This window comes from Ovis aries, chromosome 23 (assembly GCF_016772045.2).
Source record: "Ovis aries strain OAR_USU_Benz2616 breed Rambouillet chromosome 23, ARS-UI_Ramb_v3.0, whole genome shotgun sequence".
Lineage (NCBI taxonomy): Eukaryota > Metazoa > Chordata > Mammalia > Artiodactyla > Bovidae > Ovis > Ovis aries.
The window spans coordinates 4,182,420-4,200,857 of record NC_056076.1 but is presented as its reverse complement, the minus strand read 5'-3'; the positions used below and the strand labels follow the sequence as shown (position 1 = coordinate 4,200,857).

The window sequence follows — 18,438 nt, the reverse complement described above, 5'->3', positions numbered from 1 at the left end:
GGTGCGGAACCGGCGCTGCAGCTGCTGGCTGGTGAGCGGCCTTCTCCGGGTGGAGAGGCCCCTGAGGACGGCGGGAGCGGGAGGCGAGGCCGGGAATGTGGGGCCGTTGGCCGCCTCCTGAGGAGCAAGAGAGGCCGGGCGCGGTTGGGGAGCCGCTGATGCCGGCCCGCCCCGTGGCCGTCCCAGATGGCAGGAGAGGGTGTTGGGTCAAAATGCAACCCGTTCCGCTCGGAGGTTGGGGCTCTGGGGTTGCAGGGGGCGCGCCGGTCTGTCTACCCTCCCGCGGCGAGGCCCGCAGAGAAAGAAAGCCTGGCTCTTCCCGCGGAGCCCTTGGCGGAGGCCGAAGGTTCGTGCTGCGCCCGCGGGGCAGAGGCCCGGGGTCAGGGGTCTCTAGCCCCCCGCCCGCACTTGAGGCTGGGAGGTTGCTCTGAGGCAGCGTCCGCCTTCCCACCCGTCAGGTGCGGTGATGCTTGGTCCCCGGTCGGCCTGCACTGAGTCCTTGAGACCCTGGGCCTCGCGGGCAGGGCCTTCGACCCGCCCCCGCCGCACGCACGGGATCCTGGTGCTGACTCAGCGATCTGGTGGAGGTTTCTTCATGCCTTTGTCGTCCCTGGTGTTGGCAGGGAGGAGTGGCCGAGAGTCATTTTGTAGACCTGTATGTTTGCGATTGGACAAACTAGAGGGTTCCGCCCCTGTTTTAGTGGTTTTTACGCAGACTTGCAGCCACGATTATGGTGTGTTTAGTCCCTTCCTGTGTCTTGAGTTAGTGCGGGACGGGATGGGGCGCTCGTAACTGGAGGAACCTTTTGTGGGCGTCACTGGGTGGTCCCGGGTGCTACCCTGTCCCTCCTTCCTCTCACACTAATTCACTGCCGAGGCTGTTACTCCCTAGAACCTTAGATTTCAGGAGTGCAGTGTGCCTAGCACTCTTGGATTTGGTAATACTTGCTTTTATTCCCTCCAGCTCAGCACTTTTACCCTCGTTAGTGGGGTTCACAGGGGCATATAAAAGTGGTCCCATTTAATGGATTTGGTGCTGGCAGTAGTGAAACAGGAAAAACCCAAACTGTGAGTCGGAGGGAGAAATGGACCCGGCCCCACCTCTCTGGGTGAGCAGTTCAGAACAGCAGTAGCTTTTCACTGGCCCTGGTGAGGTGGCAGGCCCTGCCGAACAATCTGGTCTCTGTTTACTCTTCTTTGGTTTAAAAAAAAAAAATGCAGCTTTGATAGTTCCATCTTTGACTTTAGCTGGAAGGCCATTGCTTAATCAGGCCACAAAAAACATGGTATTAATGAGAATTTATCACAGTGAGCGTGGGATCTGTGCTATTTAATGACCAGAAACTCAAATGAAAAGTACCTGACTTAGCGTATTTTCCTGCTAAATAGAATTTCTTTTGTGATTGAAAACTTTGACTTATGTGCAATGCCTCTGCATTTACGACCCTGTCATTGAGATAAAGGAGAAGGCAATGGCACCCCACTCCAGTACTCTTGCCTGGAAAATCCCATGGATGGAGGAGCCTGCTAGGCTGCAGTCCATGGGGTCGCTAGGAGTCGGACACAACTGAGTGACTTCACTTTCACTTTTCACTTTCACGTATTGGAGAAGGAAATGGCAACCAACTCCAGTATTCTTGCCTGGAGAATCCCAGGGACCCTGGAGCTGCCATCTATGGGGTCACACAGAGTCGGACACAACTGAAGCAACTTAGCAGCAGCAGCATTAAGATAAGACCCTCAGCTGAAACAACCTGAGTTGGCTGGGAGGTCTGTGTGCTCTGTCACTGATGTTGGAAGAAGATTTTCCTTACTGAACTCTCGCTGCGCATCCACAGTCTGCTGCCAGGCTTCGTGACTCTGAATTAAGTCCCTCGTCTGTTTAGAGCTCCTCGTGGCTCTGACGGTAAAGAATCTGCCTACAGTGCAGTAGACCAGGGTTCAATTTCTGGGCCAGGAAGATCCCCTAGAGAAGGGCCACCTGCTCCAGTATTCTTGCCTGGAGAATCCCATGGACAGAGGAGCCTGGTGGGCTACAGTCCATGGAGTCGCAAAGAGTCAGACAGGACTGAGCAGCTAATACTTCTTTCTGTTTAGATGTGACTTCAAAGTCCTAAACCGAGAAAAAGATACTCTTTAACTGCAGTGTGTCCATACACGGGTACTTGACTGGTGTCTTGCTCCAGAGATCAGTTAGCAGGGTCTTGTGACTCTGAGCCGCAGGTCTAAAATACTTCCCTTCGCTGTGGTGCTGAGTTTGCTCCCGGTCCCTGAGCTCTTCTCAGTCACTGCTGAGGCTTGAATCTTGCCACGTGATGGAAGCCGAGTTGTCACTTGGAAGAAGCAGGGGGAACCCCTTCAGAAAGTCCCAGTTCTGGGATTTTCTTTATCTCGTGTGAGTTCCAGTTTTTAAAGATGCCGACTCAAATGGCACCTTCTCCCCTGTGTCGGTAAGGTGGAGCAGGATGAGTTTGGTCTCCAGCAGGAGAAACTGGACATTGGAAAATGCACCTGGGGAGGTGGACGCTTGTGTTCCCTCACCAGGGAACAGGTTTGTGTGTCCTCATCCCAGTGGACTTTCACACACTGTCCTGGCCATTTCTGGACCTGTGTTGTCAGTTTCCTTAACCTAAACCCACCTTCCTCTCCTTGGATCTTGGGTGCTGTGCTGTTGGTTTGCGGTGTAGGGACACATGACATTTTTGCTGAGAGCCTTGGAGTGAGTATTTCCTCTGTGGTAATAGTAAGTGGGAAGTTCTCTGTGTGCTTTGAGAGTAAAATTAAATTTTTTTAAAAAGTGTTAAGAACAGTGGTACATCAGTGCTCCTGGAAAGTACCTGCTTTTAATTATATCAGATTGTCTTCAACTCAGGCCCTTGCTTCAGTTACCTGCCATTCTGCCGCACAATTCCTGGGTATGTTTCTTTCTGGAAAAAAAAAAAAGAAAGAAAGAAAGAATGGCGATCAGCCTGAGCCTCTGACTGCTTTCCCAAGCCGTTCTCTGAGGACACTTCCTGGAGCCCTCGTGACGGCCGTGTCCTGTGCTGTCAGGGGCGGGGTGCAATTTATGATCCTGAACAAGTGCCTTCCGGGCCTGGGGATCAGTCGGGCCCTGTCTCGAGGCAGCACTAACAGGTTCTTCTTCTTTCCAGGAGTCTCCAGGGTCTGTGGTCTGGTTGAAAGATGTCGGCCCTCACCGCCCTGTTTAAGTACGTGGATGAAAATCAGGATCGGTATGTTAAGGTAAGGGAACGTTTAGTGACTGTTCACGTTCAGTTTAATCCCGTAGGACCCAGAGAAACTTCCAAGGAGCTAATATGATTGATACTGTTCTAATCAAGTATTAAAAATGCTGTCTAGGCAGAGAAAGACAGATGCTAGTGTGATCTCACTTATATGTGGAATCTGAAAAAGGTGAACTCAGAGAAGCGGAGAGTCGAATCCTGGTTGCCAGGGAACTATGGGTGGGGAGATGGGGGTTTGTCCTAAGGGTACCGACCTGTTACGAGATTAATAAGCTCTGGGGATCCAGGGCACCACGTGATGAATATAGTTACCAGTACTCTGTTGTGTGTTTGAATAGATGTTAAGTCTTGTCTCCCCAAGCAAAAAAAAGGTAACTTAAATTGTGTATTGTCGAGAGGTCTTTTCCTCTGCTTTGTCATTACAGTATGTAAGTTATTCTTTCGGCTTTTAATAGAAACTCTTAATACATGTTTCTAGAAATAGCAAAGCTAATTCAGGATTTTTGTCTGTTCTTGTGGTAGATATAAAGAACTATCTTACATTGCATGTTTCAAATGATTCAGTAATCTTATATGTTAATCTATTTCTTGATGTTAACATAAAGAGCCATGCTTTAAAATCACCTTTGGTAGACATATTTCAGGTGAAATCTTTCCAGTTCTCATTTGAAAAATTCTGTTTTAGAGAACATGGCCATTCTCAGGATAATAAATAAGGCAACTTGGACTGTGAAGATATTGGGTATTTTCTGTATCTTTCAGTTTCAATTTTGTCAGATTCAGATATAAACGTGTTTATGAAACACATTTCATAAAAAAAAAAACTTACACATCTTGCAGCCACATCATGCTTGGTGGTTAATGGGTCTCCTGTCATTTTGTATGGTTCTTGGTATGGGGTCAGTGCAAACCGTCCTTACATCTTAAACAGAAAGCAGACGTCACAGATCTCTTCCCCCATGTCTGGGCAGCAGGATCCAGATGGAGCAGACAGCTCTGTGGGCCTGAAAATGGCCCACCCGTGAGCGCCTTCATCCCTCCTGGAGCAACTTTTCCAAATCCCTTTTGCTTGTTCCCCACCCACAGAAGCTCGCGGAATGGGTGGCCATCCAGAGCGTGTCAGCATGGCCTGAGAAGAGAGACGAGATCCGCAGGATGATGGAGGTGGCTGCCGCCGACATCAAACAGCTGGGCGGCTCTGTGGAGCTGGTGGACATCGGGACCCAGAAGGTGGGCAGGATGGGGGCTTTCCTGGGAGGCTCTGTGGAGCTGCTGGGCATCAGGACCCAGAAGGTGGGCGGCGAGGCAGGCCGGGGGCTTTCCTGGGCAGCTCTGTGGAGCTTGTGGGCATCAGGACCTAGAAGGTGGGCCCTGGGGCTGGACGGGAGCTTTATTGAGGGGTTGGCAGGTCCTCACAAGTTCTGAAGGCTTTGCTGCAGATAAATCACTAGTCTTTATTGTGTCTTAATAACGTACGTGTTTGTTTATTTTCCATTGCGCTGGGCCTTGGTTGCTGTGCAGGCTCTTCTCTCATTGTTGCACAGGCTTCTTTCTGCGACAGCTTCTCTGGCTACAGAGCACGGGCTTTAGGGCACACAGGATTCAGTGGTTTCAGTTCCCAGACTCTGGGCACAGGCTCGGTAGTTGTGGCACACAGGCTTGGCTGCTCCATGGCATGTGGGATCTTGCAGGACCAGGGATTAAACTCGTGTCTCCCGCATTAGCAGGCAGGTTCTTTTACCACTGAGCCACCAGGGAAGCCCAACTCGCTGGTCTTTCAAACAAGCACAGGTGGCCTGATGTGGATGGTAAACTGGGTGGCTTCTTGAGTCTGAGTGCACCAAGATTCACAGGACCCATTGTGTTCCTCCAGGGAGGGGAACTGTTGAGGGTTAGCCAAGAGGAAGCAAACAGAATGGCCCTTCCTACATGAGTTGAGGTTCCTCCCCCGAAGCCAGGCAGCCTTCAGACCAAGGTACACTCTGCCCATTAGATGCAAAGCTAATGAAGACGCCCACTCACTCACACCCACTGTGTCCCCAGTGTTATGACTGATAAAACAGTGCTTTCTTTATGACTCGGTTCCTGAGAAAGAGAGACTTTACGTGTGGGGCACAGGGCTCAGCTGCGTTCTAATGCAGGAATCTAACAGATTCCAACTTGAATGAGTGATCTCGCTGTGCAGTACCTTATTCTGCTGTTTTCGTTTCAGATGATGTCAGCCCCGTGTTAATTACATGTTTCGTGCCATGCATTGTCAGCATTTGTAATACTCCTTTATGTTGCAGGGCTGACTGGGTTTGGTTTATCTTGGTTCTCTTGTCTGATGATTTACGTGTCAGTTGAAATCACAGTCCTGGGATTTTAGGAGTGGGCGTTCAGCCTGGTCTGCTCTTCTCATAAATGGAAGGACCCGGAGGCTCGGACAGGCTCTGTCTCCCTGGGAAGAGAGCCTCCCATAGTAGGTCCATGGCAAAGGAGGTTACAGTCTGGGCCTTCCAATTCCAGTCCAGTTTGCGTGTAAGACTTCTGCTCACCACAGACCGAATAGTTAATTTAAGGTTACTTAGGATTTATGTTGCAAATTCCTGGCACTTTCCCGACTCCTCACTGTGAGAGGACAGACCAGTATTCCTGGAGTTGTTTTCTGTTAGGAGCATACTTGTCTTGCTTCCTCTCCCTTTTTCCTAATACGCTAAAAAAAAATCTAGGTGGCAAATAATTTTTAAGAGTTGTTACTTTAAAATAGGTGAAACTATTCCGAATGAGCACTCACATCTTAGCAATGTATTTTTCCTGGAGAAGGAAATGGCAGCCTACTCCAGTGTCCTTGCCTGGAGAATCCCATGGACAGAGAAGCCTGGTGGGCTGTGGTCTGTGGGGTTGCAAAGAGTCGGACACAACTGAGCATTTTTAAAGATCATCTTTTAAAAATTGAGCAAGCTGCCTGCAGTTATAAACATGATTGTCTCTGTGCTCTGGATTATGGGAACATATATTCTTGTTAATTATTGACTCAGTGGAACCATCTGATACTGAGCTCTGCAATAGAGGGTGATTGATGAGAACAGATACACTTGCCCGGGGCATGCTGATAGCACCTGCTGTAAACACCACTCTCTCTTTTCTTTTTTAATTGGTGTGAAGTTGCTTTCCAATGCTGTGTTGGTTTCTCCTGTACAGCAAAGTGAATCAGCTGTACGTACACATATATCCCTTCCGGTCACCGCAGAGCCCTGAGTTCCCTGCACTGTGCAGTGGGTTCTCATGCGTTGCCTTGTCTGTGTATGGGAGACTGGGGTTAGCACCGCACTCGACCGAGGACCATCCTCCATGGCCTCCCCTCCTCCCCCAGCTCCCTGATGGCTCTGAGATCCCACTTCCGCCCATTTTACTTGGCAAGCTGGGCTCTGACCCGCAGAAGAAGACGGTGTGCATCTACGGCCACCTGGACGTGCAGCCGGCAGCCCTGGAGGACGGCTGGGACAGCGAGCCCTTCACCCTGGTGGAGCGAGACGGTAGGCTGCTCCCTGGAGGCGGGGGACCTGTACCACACTGGCCTTGGGAAGTGCAGCCCAGCCTCTCAGTTGCCATCTTTCCAGAACCAGCTGTTTTCACAGAACCTAGAAATCGGGTTCTGGAAGCTTCACATCTGTGCTCCATCCTTGAAACCCCAGGAAGTCTTCCTTTCCCAACAGAGCCTGGTCTCCGTGGCCTTGGGCACACTGGGCTTCCTGCGCCTGCCGCCGCTTTCCCAAGAAGCCTGGCCTGAGCCAGCATGGCCCCAACCTGGGACCTGAATCCAGCCCGTCTCTAGGGGAAGCGTCAGCGTTTCCCCGACCCCGCCCACCTTCATCTCTGAACATTGACTTTTCCGCATGGGACGTGGCCTTTGGCCCTGTGGAGCAGCCCCCTCGTGTGTACCTTGTCCCCTTGGGCTGACTCCAGGCTGTCTTTAATTGAAACCTTTCCTCGGGACATGCTGCGTTCCTATTGAAGCCTCTCCGGCGGCGCAGGGGCAGTCAGGTCATCACGGCTCACATGGTCCCTGCAGTGCACTTGCCGTCTTGTCCCAAATTGAGGGCCTGGACCTGCCCGCACTCTGCCCACCCCTCCTCTCATCCCCTCCCAGCCACTCCCAGTGGTACCCTGCTCCGCACCCTGCCCTGAGTACCCAGAGGTCACTCTCATCTCACCCTGCTCATCTGCCTTCCCCCACCCAGCCCCGCCTGTGACCATCACCCAGTGAACATGCTGATTGCTATTCCAGGCAAACTGTATGGGAGGGGAGCCACCGATGACAAGGGGCCGGTGGCCGGCTGGATCAACGCCCTGGAAGCCTTCCAGAAAACCAAGCAGGTATGCAGCCTGCGCCCTGCCACCCCCATTCACCTGTTCCATCTGGTGGTGCCCAGTGGGGCCTTCTGTTCCCAGAACAGCGTAAAGATCAAAGATCACACTCCCCGACCCCCGTCCCAGAGCGGGATCAGTGCAGTGGGGCCACGTTCCGCTTCATAGCCTACTTTCTAGTTTTAGGAAACAATGAAGATGCAGTGGTTTATGGTTGTTCTAAGGTCACCCCATTGGTGACTCAGCAGGGACCCAGCCAGCAGGGAAGGCGAGAGCTCCGGGCACGGACTGTGCCTGGGAAGGGGGTGCTCACCAGCAGGGGGACCCAGGCTGTGATGGGACCGAGGCTGTGATAGCGGGCAGACCCCTTACTTCCTGTTATTCTCTTAATCTAGTACTCTTGCCTGGAGAATCCCATGGATGGAGGAGCCTGGTGGGCTGCAGTCCGTGGGGTCTCTTAGAGTCGGACACGATTGGGCAACTTCACTTGCACTTTTCACTTTCATGCATTGCAGAAGGAAATGGCAACCCACTCCAGTGTTCTTGCCTGGAGAATCCCCGGGACGGGGAAGCCTGCTGGGCTGCAGTCTATGGGGTCGCACGGAGTCGGACACGACTGAAGCGACTTAGCAGCAGCAGCAGCAGTTGTGATCATAACATATAGACAGTTTCTGCATCTTGCTCTTATCTTGCGATGACATAAGACAAGCATTTTTGTCAGGACGTGGAGGGGCAGATCTGAAGAGGGTCCAAGTGTGCTGTGCTCAGGGGCCCTGGGGTCTGTGGTGGCAGAGAGGAGGGGCATCTGTTCGAAGACCCAGCCCCCAGCGCATCTCTATTCCCCTGGAGAGGTGGAAGGGCGGGCCGTGCGGTGAGCGGCGCTTCTAGGGGTGGCTCTGAACTGGGACCCCACAGACGTGGGTGCATGTGGGCTGGCTAGCCATGGCCTTTGGCCTCAGATCACTCAGGTGCAGCTCCATGGTCTCACCTGTGGAAGGGGGCCACCCGCCTCAGGGCACAGCGCTGGGGAGACCCAGAAACCCCCGAGCAGGAGGCGGCTGCCTCTCAAAGTCACTGTCGGCTCTGGAGGGGGAGGGCCCGCGGTGGGTGGAGGGCCCAGCCCTGCGGGAGGAAGGCACCCGCTCACTCCTTCCAGGGGTGCACGGCGTGGCCATCACGGTGTGAACGGAGGCTCCTGCCGGGTTTGTGTCCCGGCCTCTGTCTTCAAGCAGCTCCGCTTTGCCAGAGACGCCTGATCTGTGCTGGGTAATCACAGAAACCCTGCAAGTGGGCTGCGCGATCGGGCTGGGGCCCCCTGGGAGCAGTCCTTCCAGGTGACCGGCCAGGGCCAGGCCGTGTCCCGGCAGCCCAGCGCTGGGGCGGAGGGTCTCTGCCAGTCCCCACTGCCCACCCCGCGGTCATTGCGGGGAAAGTCAGTCGGGTATTTGAAATGGACGATCTCACAACACTGGTGGCTTCCTGTCCACTGTTCTAAGAAATAAAATCCGTGCGCGCTGATTGCCTCCTTCACCGCCCCCTTCCCAGGAAGTCCCCGTCAACGTCCGCTTCTGCCTGGAGGGCATGGAGGAGTCGGGCTCCGAGGGCCTGGACGCGCTGATCTTCGCCCAGAAGGACGCGTTCTTCAAGGACGTGGACTACGTGTGCATCTCCGACAACTACTGGCTGGGCAAGAACAAGCCCTGCATCACCTACGGGCTGCGGGGCATCTGCTACTTCTTCATCGAGGTGCGCGGGCCGCGCCTCCCCCGGGAGGGGCTCTGGTTGCTGCAGCCTTGTGATTTAGGGAGTGCCTGGCCAGGCCTCTGGGGCAGCAAACTTTGATTTCGGAGCGTGCCCTGTGAGCGTCCTCTGCCAGCTCTCCCACAGCGGGGTGAGGGCGAGGTCCCGAGAGCAGCCCACAGAGTGGCTGTGTGTCCGCAGGTGGAATGCAGCGACAAGGACCTGCACTCGGGCGTGTACGGCGGCTCGGTGCATGAGGCCATGACTGACCTCATCATGCTGATGGGTGAGCTCGGGTGGGCCCCTGCAGCGACTCAGGGGTCTTCTCTCCCTCCCTCTCTGGCTGCTCTCTCTAACAGGCCCACGTGGTTCATGTCTGCCCCCTTTCCCTCCCCACCCCCTTCCCCCGGTCACCAGACCCCGCCTCGGGTCCCTAGAATCACGGCCATCCTTGCCCTGGCTGCGGTGGTGTCTCACCTTCCTGCAGGGGGTTGCTCCGGTCCAGTTGGCTGTCACTGGCCACGGCGGGTCTCCTGTGAGGCTCTCTCACGGCCCCACCTGGCACCCGACCCACCCACTGTGTGCTGAGTCCCGTTTTCCTCCTGGGTGGTCAGCGTGTGCTGTACATGAAGCCGACTTTCCTGGGCCTGGAGTCAGCTCTGTATCACTGGGTTTTCCCTCCTAGGCGTGGGAGTAGGTGGCTTCTTAGGGAACATGCATTAGAAAGGAAACACAGGCCTGATGGTGGGTGGGCCACAGGAGCCAGTTTGCTCTGTGTGTCCTGCCCTCCCTGTGGTGATCTCTGTACCTTAAACAGGAGGCGGCCCCACGCCCTCCTGGGTTGTCACAGTAACAGATGACAGGCGGCCCAGGTGCTCAGCCGGGCCTGGGGGCTGCTGCCAGCTTCTACTCACCCCTGCTTGCGCACCGCCCAGGCTGCCTGATGGACAAGAAGGGGAAGATCCTCATCCCAGGCATCAGTGAGGCTGTGGCCCCCGTGACTGAGGAGGAGCTGGAGCTCTACGACAAGATCGACTTTGACCTGGAGGAGTACGCCAGGGACGTGGGCGCCGGGACCCTCCTGCACGGCTGCAAGGTGCCCCCCACCTGCCAGGCTCGCAGTGCATGTGGCCCTGGGGGAGGCGGCTGTAGGCTGGACAGACCCGGGCATACCCCGGGCACGTGAGCGCCAGATGCTGCCAACATCAGCGGGCAACATGTGCTAGGCAGGGAGCTTTGTGAGGTGTCAGACCGCTGTGCCACCCCGGGGACCAGGGCACCTGCAGTGGGGGAGCTTCTCCTGGCTTGCATATGCTGGGAAACAGCCCACCTGCCCAGGGGTGTCTCACTGTTCCCTGGAGAGCTGGGTGCCAAGGTGGAGGCTGATTGCGCAGAACATTTACTTATCTGTTGGGAGAATCAGGTCTGGATATAAATTCCAGCTCTAAGTACCTGCAGCCACAGGCCCTGCGGAAGCAAGAGGAGCTCGCCAGGCGCCTTGGGGGCCAGCTCACCCAGCGGCCCTGCTGGGTCGGTGCCGCCTCCCTCTGGGTGTGCGGTCCCCCAGCCACCTGGTCTCCCCTGCGAGCAGCTGGTGCTGACTCCTGACCCACAGTGCTGACTACTGTTGGCAGTGCTGTCCCCTGACAGGCTGGTGCTGACCCCCAAGCCACAGTGGGGAATCCCCCGACCCACAGTGGGGAATCCCCCGACCCACAGTGGGGAATCCCCCAACCCACAGTGGGGACCCCCAACCCACAGTGGGGACCCCTGACCCACAGTGGGGACCCCTGGCCAGCCAGTGGGGATGCCTGGCCAGCCAGTGCTGACCCCCAACCCACAGTGGGGACCCCCGACCCACAGTGGGGACGCCTGGCCAGCCAGTGCTGACCCCTGACCCACAGTGGGGACCCCTGGCCAGCCAGTGCTGACCCCTGACCATCTCTCTGCAGAAGGACATCCTGATGCACAGATGGCGCTACCCGTCCCTGTCTCTTCACGGCATTGAAGGTGCCTTCTCCGGGTCCGGGGCCAAGACCGTGATTCCACGCAAGGTGGTCGGCAAGTTCTCCATCCGACTCGTCCCGAACATGACTCCAGAAGTGGTCAGCGAGCAGGCATGTGGATGCGGGGGTGCGAGGAGTGCTGCTGTGCCCGAGGAGATGGTCACTGAGGGCCCCAGGGGCCCCCCGACAGGGAAGGGTGCTCGCCTCCCCTACACAGCCCCGCCCTTGGTGCTCCCCAGCTCAGACATCACTAGAATAAGCAGGTCAGATCCTAATCAGAGATAAAGGCCAAATAGCATCCCCTGTGCACAACCTTTGTCCCTGCTGAGGTGTGCTAAAACCTGACCTGTGACCTCATTCTAAGGCTTTGAAGCAAAGGCTGACTTTGGGCTGAATGTGTTGTGGTGAGAGTCCAGGGTCTGGTCTGTGGTGAGCAACAGAGGGGGCTGGGGGTCCAGAGGGGAGAGGACTTGGGGAGGAGATGAGACCCAGTGTTCACCTGTAGACTCACTGTAGACCCAGTGTAGACCCTCACAGACCCCGTGTAGGCCCTCATAGACCCCGTGTAGACCCTCACAGACCCCGTGTAGACCCTCACAGACCCCGTGTAGACCCTCACAGACCTCGTGTAGACCCTCATAGACCCAGTGTAGACCCTCACAGACCCCGTGTAGACCCTCATAGACCCCGTGTAGACCCTCACAGACCCCGTGTAGACCCTCACAGACCCCGTGTAGACCCTCATAGACCTCGGGGAGACCCTCACAGACCTTGGGTAGACCCTCATAGACCCAGTGGAGACCCTCATAGACCCAGTGGAGACCCTCATAGACCCAGTGTAGACCCTCATAGACCCCGTGGAGATCTGCCCCCTGGAGATTTGTCTCTGGAATGAACCCCCAGCCCTGGACCAGAGTCCAGGTTTGTGAGGCGTTGTCCCTCCTGTCTGTGGTTCAGGTTACAAGCTACTTGACCAAGAAGTTTGCTGAGCTTCACAGTCCCAACAAGTTCAAGGTGTACATGGGCCACGGCGGGAAGCCCTGGGTGTCCGACTTCAACCACCCTCACTACCTGGCTGGGAGGAGGGCCCTGAAGACAGGTGGGACGCGCCCCTGGGGGCGGGCGGGTGCTGAGGTTCCCTGTGCGGGCTGGGCCATGCTGCCTCCCACCCTGGGAGCGGAGCCGCTTGCAGAGGGCCTGGGCTCAGGGTTGCTGGACAGTGGATATGTGGTGGGCCCCTAAAGCTCGGTTTCTTTTGTTCTGCCCTCCTCAGTGTTTGGCGTCGAGCCAGACTTGACCAGGGAAGGCGGCAGCATCCCGGTGACACTGACGTTCCAAGAGGCCACGGGCAAGAACGTCATGCTGCTGCCCGTGGGCTCCGCGGACGATGGCGCGCACTCCCAGAACGAGAAGCTCAACCGGTGAGCACGGAAGAGGGGCTGACTGCAGGGCACGGGCTGCTGAGAGCAGAGACAGACCCTGCCCGAGGGCTGGGGGCGGACGCAAGGTGGAGACCTCGGCCTAGACATGGGGGCCTGTGGCCAAAGAGAGGCGCTGCACTGAGTCCTGGTGGGAGCCCGCACATCCAGGAGGCCAGGATCAGGGCTGGTCCCGATGGGGTGCTGGGCTGGGCTTGAGAACCAACCAGGACCGGAGCATTTGGGGCCAGCAAGCCGGGGCGCCGGGCATCCGCTCCCGGAAGGAATGCGTGGGCCCAGAGCTCGGGCGTGTCACTGACCCCCGTTCCTCTCGGCCAGGCGCAACTACATCGAGGGGACCAAGATGCTGGCCGCGTACCTGTACGAAGTCTCCCAGCTGAAGGACTGAGCGCCGCCCCGCCATCCCCACGCGCTCCCCCGCCTCTCTCGGGACCGCCCGCCGCTCCTCCCCTCTGTCAGATTCTGCAGACTTCCAGCGCGGATGTGAGAGCCCCTGCCCCGTCTCAGGATGGAGTAGCCTCCACTGGCCGCGATAAGCGGTCAGGCCCAGGGCCTGTCAGCGACCCTGGATGAGCTGCCTGCGCCCCGGTGGTCAGTGTGCCGTGGTCTCCAGAAGGTAGCACACGTTCCTCCATAGAAAGTGCTGGATGGCGTCCACCAGGGCCGAAGAGGGGATTCAGGGTCTCCTGGCCCTGCCTCTGTCCCCAAGTCATGGTCGTGCCCGCTCGGAGCGTCCTGTCCCAGAGCCTGGGGCCTCGAGGGCAGCCGTCCTGATCTGAGCTGTCTCGGGCACATCCTGTCCTGTTCTCAAAATCTTACCCGTTACAATGTTCCATCTCTGTATTAAAATCCTTCAAAACCTAAACCTGAGCCGGAGGGTTATTTGGTCTCAGTCTGTGTTGCCAGAATTAACAATAAAAGTGGAGCCTCCAGAGGAATGACTGCCTGCGCTGCTCACTCCACGCAGCCCAGTGTCTGTGGGAACTGGCCGCAGGGGAGGGGGCGCGGCGGGGCGGGGCGCGGCGGGGCGGGGCGCGGCGGGGCGGGGCGCGGCGGGGCGGGGCGCGGCGGGGCGGGGCGCGGCGGGGCGGGGCGCGGCGGGGCGGGGCGCGGCGGGGCGGGGCGCGGCGGGGCGGGGCGCGGCGGGGCGGGGCACACCCACCCCGCCTGCCTCTGCCGCCCCAGGCCGCCGCCGGTGAGCTCTGTCCCGAGAACACAGAGGAACCGAACATCTAGCGTTAGAGCAAGGCCTCAGGGAGCACGCCGGGTCATTCCCTTTTCAGAGAGGATTGTAGCATCAGCCTCCGAGATTTTGGGGGGTGGGGGTAAGGACGTTCTCCCTAACCCGCCTGCCTTTCCCTCCCGCCATTCCACGGCAGAATGAGACCGTGCGCCGTCTCCGGCTCACCGTGGAGCCCAGAGCCGCCTGTTACTTTCGGGTTCATGCACACCAGGCCTCAGCTCCATTTAGCAGAACCTGTTAGCCCACATCCTAAGAGGAGGGCCCCAAAGTGGACACGTGTGTGCCGAGCTCTTTTTTTTTTTTTTTTTTAATTTTTATTTTCCTGAGTTCCCTGAGATGGCCGGTTCAGTGGGCAAGTCGAGAGGGACAGTCGTTGAGCAGAAACTGAAGATCCCGGGGTTGAGCTGAGTCCCTTCAAAGTCCGTATGTTAAAGGGTGGCCAGTGTGACTGGTGTCCTTATGCGGGGCGGGGGTGGGGGGTGGTTTGGACAGGGGTGCACCCAGGGAGAGGACAAGGTGAAGGCAGAGGCCGCCTGATGTGTCTGCAAATCAAGGAACTCACTTGGCAGGTGCCTGCGGCTCCCGGAAGCCGAGGGAGGCCAGGCACAGACTCCCCACCCCCAGCCCACCCCAGGGGCCGAACCAGCCTCGCCAGAGGTGACAGGGCGTGTTCTCCGTGCGTCCCTCCAGTCTGCCGGCCTCAGGAGGGTACCCCTGCTCTGTCTCCAAGATGACGCCCTCTGTGTGTGCCCAGCAAAGCCCTGGGTTGTCACAGATGACCTGAACCGGCCGCAATGGCCTCAGTAACGTCAGATGACTTCCCGGCCACTACCTCATCCCCTGTCTGCACATGCAACGCATTGCTTCTTCCTCCACTGCCAGACTGATTTCCGAGTGTGTACAGGCCCACTATTTCAGCCTTGTGCTCCCTCTGGGAGAGAGGGGAGGATGCCATCCAACTCGTTTTTTGGGGGACAGGGGGATATATGATGTGACCAGCCGGGGGCCTCGGTGAGACGTCCTCTCTCACTTCCCTCTGAGGTCCCAAGGAATGGCTGAGGTCCACCGAACTGCCACCCAAAGCACCCCAACTAGGAAGAATGGTAAGTAGACCCTCCACTGCTCAGGGTCTCAGGGACCAGAGGGCTACGGTGCATACATCCCACCAGTGTGCCAGGTGAAGCAACTGATCCCCGCCTGCACTTAGATGTGTCCTCAGGCCCTCTGTCTCAGCCTGGGCAACGCACCATCTGAAAGTACTTTATCAGTATTTTTTGAGTGACTATACTAAATTGCTTCAACTCTTTGTGACCCTATGGACTGTAGCCCACCAGGCTCCTCTGTCCATGGGATTCTCCAGGCAAGAATACTGGAGTGGGTTGCCATGCCCTCCTCCAGGGGATCTTCTCAAACCAGGGATCGAACCTGAGCCTCTTATATCTCCTGCATCAGTCGGCAGGTTCTTTACCACCAGTGCCACCTGGGAAGCCCTTGGGCGGTCATGCGTTCCAATAGATGGTTAAACATTTTTTTCCATCATTATTTTCAAGCATTTCATTAAGTGCCTGGAATCAGCTCCCCTCGAAGAAGGCTGGGACCGAGGTGTGGACACCAGGCCCAGGCAAGTGGAGAGAACTAGACTTTCAACAGTGAACTTCTCCATGCTCCTGTTTCTTCCCACAGAAGAGCAAAGTTACTCAGGTGATGTCATCATGCAGCGTGCTGGCCTGCAGCTGATTATAATAAAAGTTTTCAGAGAAGAATCAGGATAAAACAGTAACTCACTGTGGATGACAAAAGACTTAGTAGCCATGGTTGCAAATATGGTAAGAGCTCGTTTTAAAAAAATTACTCAGTGGACAAGGAAATTTGGTTATTTCTAGGGCATACGACTTTCAAAGATAAAAATTGGTATTATGGTGGATTATATGGACAGTAAGAACATTAAGAAACTCCTTGGAATTTGTATGCAGTTTTTGGAACACATCTATTAGTTACATATATCAATACAAATATAACTTAAAGAAGGTTAAAATCACCTTTATTTCACAATGCTTCTCATGTAATTTAACATATCAAATAAGTCTAATTAATTTTATATCGCTATTTTTATGAGAAGAGAGCACAGATCTTTGATATTTTCTGGGGGCTCTCTGGGAAAAAAATTCCCAAAGTTGGTTTGAAGTCAAAAAGATTTCTTTTAAAACCTGACTTTGGGGACTTCCTTGGTGGTGGAGTGGTTAAGACTTTGCCTTCCAGTGCAGGGGGTAAAGGTCCTGGCTGGGGATCCCACAGGCCTAGTGGCCAGAAAACCAGAACATAAGCAGCAGTAATATTGTAACAAATTCAATCAAGTGGTCCACATTAAAAAAAAAACAACAACAACCCTGACTTAGGGAAGTTCTCAAATATGTCAACAGGTTTATGATACTTTATTCAATGTGATCTCATGTAACTGTGAAATGATACTTAGTTATCTCTTTAACCAAAGTAACAAAAGATTTCAAAGGCATGTACAGAAAGTTACATAGCTATAGAAAGACCTAAGTTCTTTTAATATTGAGAAGACTCCATTTTCTGAAGTAATCAAAGACCTGATTAAGACAGCATGAAGTATAGGAAATTATTTTGGTAAGTACAGAATCTTTGTTTTCTAGGCATATTATTCAACAGGTAAAGTAAAATCTTTTGTGATAATCCAAGAAAATCTTGTCCTCTTAACACAGAATGCTGCTGCTGCTGCTGCTAAGTCGCTTCAGTCTGTCCAACTCAGTGTGACCCCATAGACGGCCTCCCACCAGGCTCCCCCGTCCCTGGGATTCTCCAGGCAAGAACACTGGAGTGGGTTGCCATTTCCTTCTGCAATGCATGAAACTAAAAAGTGAAAGTGAAGTCACCCAGTGACTTCTGGACTGCAGCCCTGATATCAGGCTCTTCCATCCATGGAATTTTCCATGCGAGAGTACTGGAGTGGGGTGCCATTGCCTTCTCCGTAACACAGAATATTGAAGTCTAATTTTGCATAGCACACTGTTGATATTAAAGGTTTTTTAAAAAATCTTTTAATAAAGTTAATTTTAACCGGCTTGACCACACAATGTATTAATAATTCTCTTTCTCACTCTGTTCTGTAAATTAATACCTATTTTTTGTTCTTTATTCTCCTTAAAAAAGAATTGAAGCAACAATTAAATAATCTCTAAATAAGGACAAAATTATTCTCCTTTTCCCTTATCAAAAATGCATACTTATACCTTAAACCTTTTTTCTTAACCAAAAATCACATCTTGCTTTCCTTGCATACTTTGTATCGAGTTTTTTTTCTTTATCATTTTTATTTCTAGTAGTTTCATTTACATGTAAGACTAGAATTCTTAACTCTTAGTAATTAATATCTTGTGGATGTTGGGAGGTAAGCAATTGTGAACTGTTTGTCACATACAGCTTTCTGTAGTAGATGAGCAAATTTACAAACATATCAAGTCATCATTTATAGGGGCATATGCTCCCTCCTGGTGGTCTGTGGTAAGTGGCTTCAGTCATGCCTGGATTCTTTGCAACCTCATGGACTATAGTCAGCCAGGCTCCTTTGTCCATGGAATTCTCCAGACAAGAATACTGGAGTGGACTGCCATACCCTTCTCCAGGGACCCTTCCTGACCCAGGGATCGAACCCACCTCTCCTGCGTCTCCTGCATTGGCAGGAGGATTCTTTACCACTAATGCCACCTGGGGTGAAAAAGAAAGCTGGATGACCATCTTGGACAGGTGACATTACCTAGCAACCTTTTCAACTTTTGTTATCTCAAAGCAGCTTACTCTAGAATGCTACAGACTATTAACCCTCTCCTCCTAGCTCCCTCCTAGTGCGACTTGTTTTCAACATGACAGAACATATTTGCTAACAGACTCAAACAGCTTTAGTCTCTCTTCAATAAGCCCAAAGTAGATCATTTAAACTTATGTTTAGAAATCTCAGTGTTTTATCTTATTGAGAAATGATCTCAACGTTTACTGATTAACCATCATTTAACTGAATGTAAGTTAAAGGTTTGTGTTACCCAAAAGATTTTGGAAGCTATGTTTGAGCAGATGTATTTCATAAAACCTAATTCTTTCTTGAGTTGACTGGTGCTGGGAGCCAGACTCCAGGGAATGTGATGGGAGAGAGGAGGTGGTGTGAGTCCAGCCTGGGTCTTCTCAGACACGGCGGGGCCCCCAGCACAGGGCTCCTGCCTAAAGGGCCAAATATCACCGACCATGTGACAGAGTCCAGACTCACTGTTAAACGTCTACTCTGAGTGTCTCAGGGCAGATGGAGAAACACTGGAGGGGGAGAATTGGAGCCTGAGGACATCCCCGCCCCAGCTCCGCTCTGGAGACTGTAGGTAACTCTAAACACCTGGACTCGAGGG

General features: G+C 54.1%; 1 protein-coding gene and 1 long non-coding RNA gene across 11 annotated transcripts; both read left to right on the top strand.

Annotated features, from left to right (window-relative positions):
* CNDP2 (carnosine dipeptidase 2) lies at positions 1-13,645 on the top strand. 5 transcript variants are annotated; one of them, XM_027960724.2, is made up of 12 exons: positions 1-31; positions 3,153-3,243; positions 4,332-4,475; positions 6,601-6,763; positions 7,516-7,604; positions 9,141-9,341; positions 9,537-9,621; positions 10,271-10,431; positions 11,288-11,452; positions 12,299-12,440; positions 12,615-12,762; positions 13,099-13,645. In XM_027960724.2, the coding sequence occupies exons 2-12, from the start codon at positions 3,184-3,186 to the stop codon at positions 13,166-13,168; spliced, it is 1,428 nt and encodes a 475-aa protein (XP_027816525.1). In that variant the 5' UTR covers positions 1-31; positions 3,153-3,183; the 3' UTR covers positions 13,169-13,645. The 5 variants fall into 5 exon arrangements, with proteins under 5 accessions (XP_027816525.1, XP_042095518.1, XP_060261549.1 ...); XM_042239584.1 differs by having other exon boundaries at positions 1-346; XM_060405566.1 differs by lacking the exon at positions 1-31 and adding an exon at positions 712-2,395.
* Positions 13,646-13,934: 289 nt separating this feature from the next.
* LOC105604388 (uncharacterized) lies at positions 13,935-17,121 on the top strand. Of its 6 annotated transcripts, none has more exons than XR_006057770.2 (4): positions 13,935-14,446; positions 15,065-15,126; positions 15,574-15,849; positions 16,750-17,121. It is a non-coding gene; the product is annotated as an uncharacterized LOC105604388 (long non-coding RNA). The 6 variants fall into 6 exon arrangements; XR_009598258.1 differs by having other exon boundaries at positions 15,574-16,654; XR_009598257.1 differs by having other exon boundaries at positions 13,935-13,975; positions 15,574-17,121.
* The last annotated feature ends 1,317 nt before the right edge of the window (positions 17,122-18,438 follow it).